Raw genomic sequence first — 9,799 nt, forward strand, 5'->3', positions numbered from 1 at the left:
GATTTTGTGGATGGAAGGGCGACGAGATCGAGTAGTTTATATGGAAATACCAACGTAACCATGGTGGACAACTTGACCACTAGTTATCCTATTAATTATAATCGGGAAAACGTTAAAGAAGTGGTTGATTAATACCCAAGAATGCATGAACAAAATCTTGCGAGTGCAGGATTAATTAACCCAAAACCTATTCTAGTTCATGCAGTGCAAAAAAAATAATAGTTTCTACCTTTAATTTTGACTTTCCAACACTGTAAAGGTTTCTGATGTTACCAATTAAAAGCTGGCCATGAACGTGATATAGGGTTCTTGAAAACTCCGGTATGTGTTTGGAAAATATTTGGGTGAAATTGAAAAACATATATTTAAATCTAAAGTAATAAATTAAGAAGTGGTATCTACAAGGTCTAGTTATGTTTGGACTTGAATTCCATGGAAAAAAAACTTGAAGATTATTTATTAGTAAAATTCCATTATTTCATATGACATGAAATACTTCTGAAATAAAAAAATTTCACTGGTATTTCAAATGTTGAGTTCATCAGTATTTCTGATGGCCAGCTAAAAGATAAATTCATCTCAGAAACTTAGACCGTACTGTCCTCAAACTTCAGCAAGTACTAACTACCGTGCTTTTCCAACTTCTCATAAGACTTGGTAGAGACCTGCAACAGATTTTACAAACTGTTAATTAATATATCTAAAGTATATATAGTACAGGGATTCTCTTAAATAATCTTCTAGATCATGGGAAATAACATCCACATTTCAGCAGTTTGTTCTGAATGCTTCACAATTGCTGAAGGAATAAAACTTTCTTGTTTCTGTACCCTGTATGTAGCTACAGAAAAAAGAGAAGAAGACCGACCAAAATATAGAAATTATTCATTCTTTTAAAATCGACACCGGTATTTGATCATTTTTAACTATTGCAGATTTTGGTTCATTACCTTATTAGATGATGGAGAGGTGCGCGCAAATCTGCTTGGAGAATTCGTGTTTACTAAGTGTCCAGGGGAGACAGATACTACAGTTGGTGACTGCATATATGGGGAAACTGGTGAGCGCAACATTGGACTTTGTTGGTAAGATATTGGTATCTGATGAATACTTGAAACTGGAGATGCTATTGGACTTTGCCACTTCAGTTTAGAAACCCCTGACGCCACTGCTCCTGGAGATCTTCTAGGCGAAAATATCATCGAGGGAGGAATATTGATTCTAATTCTGTACACAAGAAAATCAGAGACTCAGCTATTCAATGCATTCTTATGATATAGTAAACTGAAATTGCTACAGTTACATACTTCTTGTGAACATCAACATAATCATCAGTCTCATCATATATAGGTTCCTACGACAAAAAGTGAAAGAGTTAAAGCAGACCAATTAGCTAGGAATCATCAGTTTCGGAAAATTAAACAAACAGAAAACATAACCAACATGAATAAGTATTAATTTTACCTGCAGAAGTTGTTCAAGAACATCTTCCATTGTAATGATACCAATTGCTTCTTCTCCTATAATCGAAGATCATTCCAATTTATCAAAGATATACACTTCTCTGGTTTCCCGAAAATTATATTGTACTGACTATTCTTACCTTTTTCATCAACTGCAGGTTCTTGAATTGGACGGGGAAGGATGTTTATCTTGATTATATCATGTTTAGCAGTGGCATTTTCTGCAGCTTCTTTAGTATTCCTACTACTCTTCAAGACTACAGCCATATGGCTGTTCCCTTTCTGGAACTGGTTCAGAAGATCATATAATGGTAAAGACTCTGGGACCCTGAGGGAAATTACAGTTTTAGTTATTTGAGTCCAAAATTTATTCAAAAAAATTGTTTAAAATTTTCGTAGAGATTAAAAGGGCAGCCCGGTGCACTAAACTCCTACTATGCACGCAGAGGCGGATTCAGAATTTTAAGCTTATGGGTTCCTACAACAATCTCAAGTTAATCTAAATGATAATTGGATCAACGAACTGGGTTCCAAGGTAAATATTCTTATACTTTTAATAAATTTTTTAATACAAATACAGAGTTTATGCAAAAGTTACTGGGTTCACAGGAACCCGGATCCTTTTCTCTGGATCCGCCCCTGTATGCACGGGGTCCAGAGAATGGCCTGACCACAAGAATCTATTGAATTCAGCCTTACCTTGCAGAAGGCTGTTTTCACGCCTCGAACCCGTGCCCTCCTGGTCACATGACAATAACTAGTTTGGATTTACTTTTATATAAATATCGCAACATTTCAAGTAGTATTTTCTTAATATGTCCAAGCCAAATGAACAGCTAAAATTGGAACGGAAGTACTACTTTCTTGAAAAGAATGCATCATATTATACGTAAGAATTTACAGTATCGTACTCTGGCATACTCCTTATACTGAGATCTTTGATTGGCACCTCATCTTCGGGACGATATTTTATCAAATTCTTCACCTAGAATTGAAGAAAAGTTAAATATGCCATACAAAGGAATAGCAAAAATGTTGCAGAATGATACTAGTATATTTGTTTTATTATCCCATTAAATATTAATAGAGTTTCTGAAAAGACTTACTAAGATTAGTCCTACAATGTTCGTTGGACTGCCAGAGTATACAGGTACGCGACTGTGGCCTTTACTTATAATCAGATTCATCATCTCACTGGGAATATAATCATCAAATTTTGGGTTACTATTAACAAGGTGTGCTTATTGAAGGAGAAATTTGACAGAGAGTTAGTAGCATACTCAGTCAGTTTAGAATGAAGATCAAGAGAAAATACTCTGGACATGGGGGTCATTGCATCTTTAACCATTTTCTGAGCTAGGTCCAATGCTCCAGCAATTATGGTAGTTTCGTCGTGGCTCAACTCTCCACCTTTCCCTGCCTATCATCACCGGAGGCAAATTCATGATCTAAGTGTTGGGAATAAACCCCGTAAAAATAATATTCACGGTATTAGTGATAAACGCGGAACACTAAGTTATGGTTAAATCAACAAGAATAGAAATACAGCAATAATGACACCAAGATATTACGTGGAAACCCTTCTGAATAAGGGAAAAATCACAGCCAAAAAGAGCAACTGATATCACTATAGCAAGAAATTTTACACTGTGTAGTAACGAATACAAATACTCCTAAGACCACTACACCCTCAAAAGAAATAAACACTCTTTTGCTTTTTTCACCTCACTACAATATCTCTCATACTCTATTTTTCTTCACAAACTATTTTCTTATAGTTTATGGAATACCTTGCTCTCTCTCTCTTTCCTCTCTTTGTTGGTGTGTCGAAATGAGAGTTAAGACTCTCCTTTTATAGCCAAAACCTCACTCTCTAAAGCCTACAATATTTGACAATTTACACACCCTTTTCACAATTTCAACAAGGTTGGCTACCAAACCAAACCAAGTCAATAAAATTGGCTACCAAATTATACTAATTCAACAAGGTTGGCTACCAAACCAAACCAAGTCAACAAAATTGGCTACCAAATAATTTGAACGAGATAGACACCATATCAATCTCCCCCTCCAGTCTCATTCATCTAGAGGAGGTAGCACTATCTTCTAGTTTCAGTGCATGCCGAGAAGTTCTTTGCATAGCTCGAACTTGTCTCTTGGTACCACCTTGATCAACATATCTGCAGGATTTTCACTCGTGTGAATCTTTTTGACTTGAAGTGATTCGTTCTCCACTTGCTCACGAATCCAATGATATCTGACGTCAATGTGTTTTGTTCTCGCATGGTACATGGAGTTTTTGCTCAGGTCTATTGCACTCTGACTGTCGCAATAGACAACATACTCCATCTGTCGCAATCCAAGTTCTTGAAGAAATCTCTTTAGTCATATCATCTCTTTGCCAGCTTCAGTAGCCGCAATATACTCCGCTTCAGTTGTAGATAGTGCGACACACTTCTGCAACTTCGACTGCCATGATATAGCTCCCCCTGAAAAAGTAAACAAATATCCAGTAGTGGATTTTCTATTATCAAGGTCACCTGCCATATCAGAATCTGTATAGCCCTTTAAAATTGGATTTAATCCTCCAAAACATAAGCATTCATGTGAGCTTCCTCTTAGATACCTGAGTATCCACTTTACAGCTTCCCAATGCTCTTTTCCTGGATTTTCGAGAAATCTGCTAACAACACTGACTACATGAGCAATATCTGGTCGAGTGCATACCATTGCATACATCAAACTTTCGACAGCAGAGGAATAAGGAATCTTGGCCATTCTCTCTTTTTCCTCCATTGTTGTTGGACACATCTTCTTGCTCAACTTCAGATGACCAGGAAGGGGTGTGCGAACCAACTTAGCACTTTTCATATTGAAGCACTCCAGTACACGTTCTATGTACTTCTCTTGTGACAAGTAAAGCTTCCTTTCAATTCTCGAACGAGTAATTCTCATGCCCAAAATCTGCTTAGCGTGACACAAGTCTTTCATTGCAAAAGACTTATTCAACTGTTTCTTCAACTCGTCAATCTTGGAAGCATTCCTGCCCACAATCAACATATCATCCACATATAGCAAGAGGATGATAAAATCGTCATCAGGAAACCTTTGTACAAATACACAGTGATCTGAAGAAGTCTTCTGGTAGCCTTGCTCCCCCATAATAGACTTAAACTTCTTGTACCACTGTCTGGGAGCTTGCTTCAATCCATATAGACTCTTCTTAAGTTTGCATACAAGATTTTCTTTACCTTTTACCTTGAAGCCTTCAGGTTGTTCCATATAAATATCCTATTCTAAGTCACAGTGAAGAAAAACAGTCTTCACATCCATCTGCTCAATCTCCAAATCAAGACTGGCAGTCAAACCAAGAACTGCCCGAATAGAGGACATTTTCACGATAGGAGAAAATATTTCGTCAAAGTCAATACCTTTCCTTTGACCAAATCCCTTGACAACCAATCTAGCTTTGTATCTGGGCTTCAAACTATGTTTTTCAACTTTAACTTTGAACACCCACTTGTTTTTCAAAGCTCTCATGCCCTTAGGCAATTTCACCAACTCATAAGTATGGTTCTCATGCAGAGATTTCATCTCATCTTGCATGGCTTCAATCCATTGATCCTTGTGCTCATCCTCTATGGCCTCCACATAACATTCAGGTTCTCCCCCATCAATGAGTAATACATACTCATTGGGTGAATAATAGGAAGAAGGAGTACGAGGTCTAGAGGACCTCCTGAGTGGAATATCTAGCTCGTCCACAGCTTCGTGAGTAGGAATATCTACCTCATCAACATTAGTATTGTTATGACCATCACCATCAATATGCTGATCTGGAATATGGTTCTGGGCATCACCATCATCATTGATCCCACCAACGTCATCCGCATTTGTATGAGGAACTTGATCAAGATTAACTAAACCTTCAGAACTTAGAGATTTTAGCTTCTCCGCTTTGTTAATATCTTCAATGGTTTGATCCTCCACGAAGATAACATCACTGCTTCTCACGACCTTCTTCTCAATTGGATCATATAGCCCGTAACCAAACTCATCAAGGCCATAACCAATGAAGATGCACTGCCTTGTCTTGGCAGTTAATTTTGACCTCTCATCTTTAGGCACATGTACAAAAGCTTTGCAACCGAACACTTTCAAGTGGTCATAGGAAACATCCTTGCAATACCAAACTCTATTTGGAACATCACTTTGCAAAGCAACCGCAGGGGATAGATTAATAATATGTGCGGCGGTCAACAAAGCCTCACCCCAAACGGAATTCGGCAACTTTACTTCAGAAAGCAAACATCCGACTCTTTCCATCAAGGTCATGTTCATCCTTTCTGCTAAACGATTAAGCTGAGGAGTCTTAGGAGGAGTCTTCTGGTGTCTGATACCCTGTTCCTTGCAATATTCATCAAACGGTCCACAATATTCACCACCGTTATCAGTACGAATACACTTCAGCTTCTTTCCAGTTTCTCTTTCAATTGAAGCCTGAAACTGCTTAAAGACACCCAACACTTGGTCTTTAGTCTTCAAGATGTAGACCCAAAGTTTCCTTGAGCAATCATCAATAAAGGTAGCAAAATAAAGTGCACCACCCAAAGTCCTTGTCTTCATTGGACCACATAAGTTTGAATGCACTAACTCAAGCAACTCTGTCTTTCTTGAAGGAGGATGAGATTGGAAAGAAACTCTTTTTTGTTTTCCAGCCAAGCAGTGCTCACATTTTTCTAATTTTGCACTTTCAAAATTTGACAACAATTTCATCTTGGCCAGGACATTTAGTCCTTTCTCGCTAATGTGGCTAAGCCTCTCATGCCATAATGTTGAAGAGCTATTGCTCTCAACGACATTCACCATATCAACATAGGTAGAGGTCGTAGTCTAGTATAGACCACAACGCTTTTCCCCACGAGCCACAATCATGGAACCTTAGTGAGCTTCCACTTTCCAGCACCATTGGTACTGACATATCCCTCATCATACAAAACACCAACAGAGATCAAATGCAAACGAACATCAGGTGCATGCTTTACATTGTTTAAAACTAGTTTAGTTCCAATACTAGTTTCCAAACAAATCGTTCCAACACCAGTCACCCTAGATACAGTCTCATTACCCATACTCAAAGTTTCAAAGTCACCCTGAGTATAGGATGAGAAAAATTCTCCCTTGATGTCACATGAGATGTGGCACCACTGTCCACAACCCAGATTGACTCATCACAAGCAATATTTATCAGATCTGCATCAAGGACGGTAACAAGATCTTTTGTAGTGACGGTGGCCACACGATTGCCATCTTCTTTCTATTCTTCCTTATCTCTATTCTCCTTTTTTAAAATCCGGCATAACTTCTTTGTGTGCCCTTTCTTCCCGCAATGATAGCACTCTATATCTTTAAGTCTGCTTCTGGATTTGCTTCTATTATGTTCTCTATTTTGAGAACCCCGATTCTTGCTTCTCCCCTAGAGTCAGTCACCAAGACATCTGATGAGGAGGAACCCTGAGATTTTCTTCTCATCTCTTCATTTAAAAGGCTGCTCTTGGCAAGATCCATAGAGATCACACCATCCGGAGCAGAATTTGATAATGAAGTTCTAAGAATTTCCCAAGAATCTGGTAGGGAACCAAGTAGAAACAGGCCTTGAATTTCTTCATCAAATTTAATGCCCATAGCAGATAACTGGTTCATGATCCCTAGAAATATGGTTCAAAACATTATCGTCAATCCACTGTCTAATAAAGCCGCAAACCTGCCTATGTAATAAATTCCACTCTTCATCTGATTTATTATCAGGCTTTATAGTGGTAAAGACAGGTTGATGAAAATTCTTGACATAGAGCAAATCTTCCATTTTGCCCTTCCAAATGGCATAATTTGTGCCATTTAAAGTAATCATTCTACTAGTGTTGGCTTCCATCGTTTATCACAAATACAAATACTATTTATTAAGAGACCAAAGTAATTCTTTTCTGATGTGGAAGTTCAGACTGTGCTGCAACCATAGAGTATACTCAGACACAACCTTGGCTCTGATACCACTTGTTGGGAACAAACCCCGTAAAAATAATATTCACGGTATTAGTGATAAATGCGGAACACTAAGTTATGGTTAAATCAACAAGAATAGAAATGCAGCAATAATGACACCAAGATATTACGTGGAAACCCTTCTGAATAAGGGAAAAACCACACCCAAGAAGAGCAACTGATATCACTATAGCAAGAAATTTTACACTGTGTAGTAACGAGTACAAATACTCCTAAGACCACTACACCCTCAAAAGAAATAAACACTCTTTTGTTTTTTTTCACCTCACTACAATATCTCTCACACTCTATTTTTCTTCACAAACTATTTTCTTATAGTTTATGAAATACCTTGCTCTCTCTCTTTTCTCTCTTTGTTGGTGTGTCGAAATGAGAGTTAAGACTCTTCTTTTATAGCCAAAACCTCACTCTCTAAAGCCTACAATATTTAACAATTTACACACCCTTTTCACAATTTCAACAAGATTGGCTACCAAACCAAACCAAGTCAACAAAATTGGCTACCAAATAATTTGAATGAGATGGACACCATATCACTAAGTTAGTGACCAGTTCAAAAAGAGTATGATTTTATTATATGTATTCTTTTTTTGTTGTTGCATATGTTTACATAATTCGGCTGAATCAAGCAAAGATAAGGCACAAAGCACTAACCTCATTACCATGCATATTCACTAAGGTCTTCAGCTCAGCACGGCGTAAAAGTGCTGAGTGCCCTTTACCCAGGAGTCGATCCAACAACTGATGAAACCAAGTGAACAGAAATAATTAATTAGTTGACTAAAACTATGCCCTTTTCATTACTATTTTAATATTAATCTGGGGATTAGGGCTTAATTTCTCTAGGATTACAAAGAAGATAAGACTTTACCTTACTGATGGGATAAGATAAAGGGAAGACAATTATGACAAGCAAACGAACCAAAGGTGACAATCTTGCACCAATGCTCAGTCCATAGCGAGAACAGACTGCCTGAGGAATAATCTGTGTGGCAGGGAGAAAATTGAAATTGAATTAGTCCATTTAAAGAAACAAACTCTGATCTCTGTCCTAGTAATACAGTAACTAAAAATGAACTCTTAAAAAAAGACCTCTCCAAAGGCTAGAATAAGGGTGACTGATATTAGTATAGCACCCCATGCAGGAAGTAGAGCATCTAGAAATATTGGAAGAGCCTGCAGTTTGATGAAAACATTAAGCATATATCAGCTCAAAAAATGGCACTAAATGAAGGATAATGGGTGGAATATCACTAGAAACCAGTGGTCGATCCACAATTTAAACGATGTGAGTTCTAAGTTGAGAGAGCATGTTCTGAAATATATATATATATATATATATTGATTTTTTACACAAACGCTAGATTCCGCTGAGCCAATGAACACGCGACTGCTAGAAACATACCTCCATAGCCATGGCGTTACATATTAGAAGGGTACAAAGGAGCAAGTGCTGATTCTTTACGATGGGAAGAATTTTCTCTATGATCAGTTAGAAATAGAGTAGTAAGTACTCATGTGACAAAAACAAAAAAAATATTGAATCCAAACAGGGAATAAATAATTACCTGCGTTTTTGCGATCATTTGGCTGACCAGCCTTAATGAGGACTTCAAGATCCATAAGGCTAAGGGACATGAGTCCTAGTGTTAGTCCAGACATAAGTCCAGCAAAACACACAAGTGACACACTGATTACTAAGTATACCCAAAACATGGTTTCACAGCATGGCACATCATTTGCTGCCATTTTGTGTTAATTAATTTGACGAATTTTCTGATACTAAAGTTAAAAACGGAGGACGTTTACAAAAGACTGGATTTTGGATCAGAACTACTGAAACTTATATAAGGAGGGAGAGGAAGCACAGGTGGAAATTGCAACCTGTGGATAAGAATTTTTTTTTTATTTATTTATAATAAAAAGAATGATGAGATGGATTAATCTACATATATATACTAGTGCATTTTTGAAATCGAGCTGTTGAGACACTAATGATTATTTAATGATTTAATCCATTCAATAATGTTTAAACAACCCCAATTAAAATTTATGGTCGAAACACGTAGTTACTCAGGGAACTAATAAGCCAGATTTCTTAATGATTGTCTGCTCGCTTTTTTATGCATCATTAATTAATAAGTGCCTCAGAACTTGATTAACATTTTGTTTTATAAACAGAAAAATAAGTCAACTTTATCGAATCAGTGAACCTCCTAGTGCATTGTGACGTGGAAGACACTTCAAATTTACTATAAATCAACTTTATCTCT

The 9,799-nt window shown here is 37.3% G+C and overlaps 1 protein-coding gene across 1 annotated transcript; it reads right to left on the bottom strand.

The window, feature by feature from the left end:
* Nucleotides 1-435: 435 nt before the first annotated feature.
* LOC104246876 (DUF21 domain-containing protein At5g52790) lies at nucleotides 436-9,403 on the bottom strand. Its single transcript, XM_009802771.2, has 13 exons — nucleotides 9,095-9,403; nucleotides 8,932-9,008; nucleotides 8,619-8,702; nucleotides 8,398-8,511; nucleotides 8,181-8,267; nucleotides 2,744-2,883; nucleotides 2,570-2,657; nucleotides 2,375-2,448; nucleotides 1,604-1,791; nucleotides 1,465-1,520; nucleotides 1,308-1,354; nucleotides 951-1,227; nucleotides 436-665 (listed from the first exon to the last, which is right to left on the bottom strand). Exons 1-13 carry the CDS (start codon nucleotides 9,273-9,275, stop codon nucleotides 621-623), a joined length of 1,458 nt encoding a protein of 485 aa, XP_009801073.1. The 5' UTR covers nucleotides 9,276-9,403; the 3' UTR covers nucleotides 436-620.
* Nucleotides 9,404-9,799: the final 396 nt, after the last annotated feature.

This window comes from Nicotiana sylvestris, chromosome 3 (assembly GCF_000393655.2).
Source record: "Nicotiana sylvestris chromosome 3, ASM39365v2, whole genome shotgun sequence".
NCBI classification, from domain to species: Eukaryota; Viridiplantae; Streptophyta; class Magnoliopsida; order Solanales; family Solanaceae; genus Nicotiana; species Nicotiana sylvestris.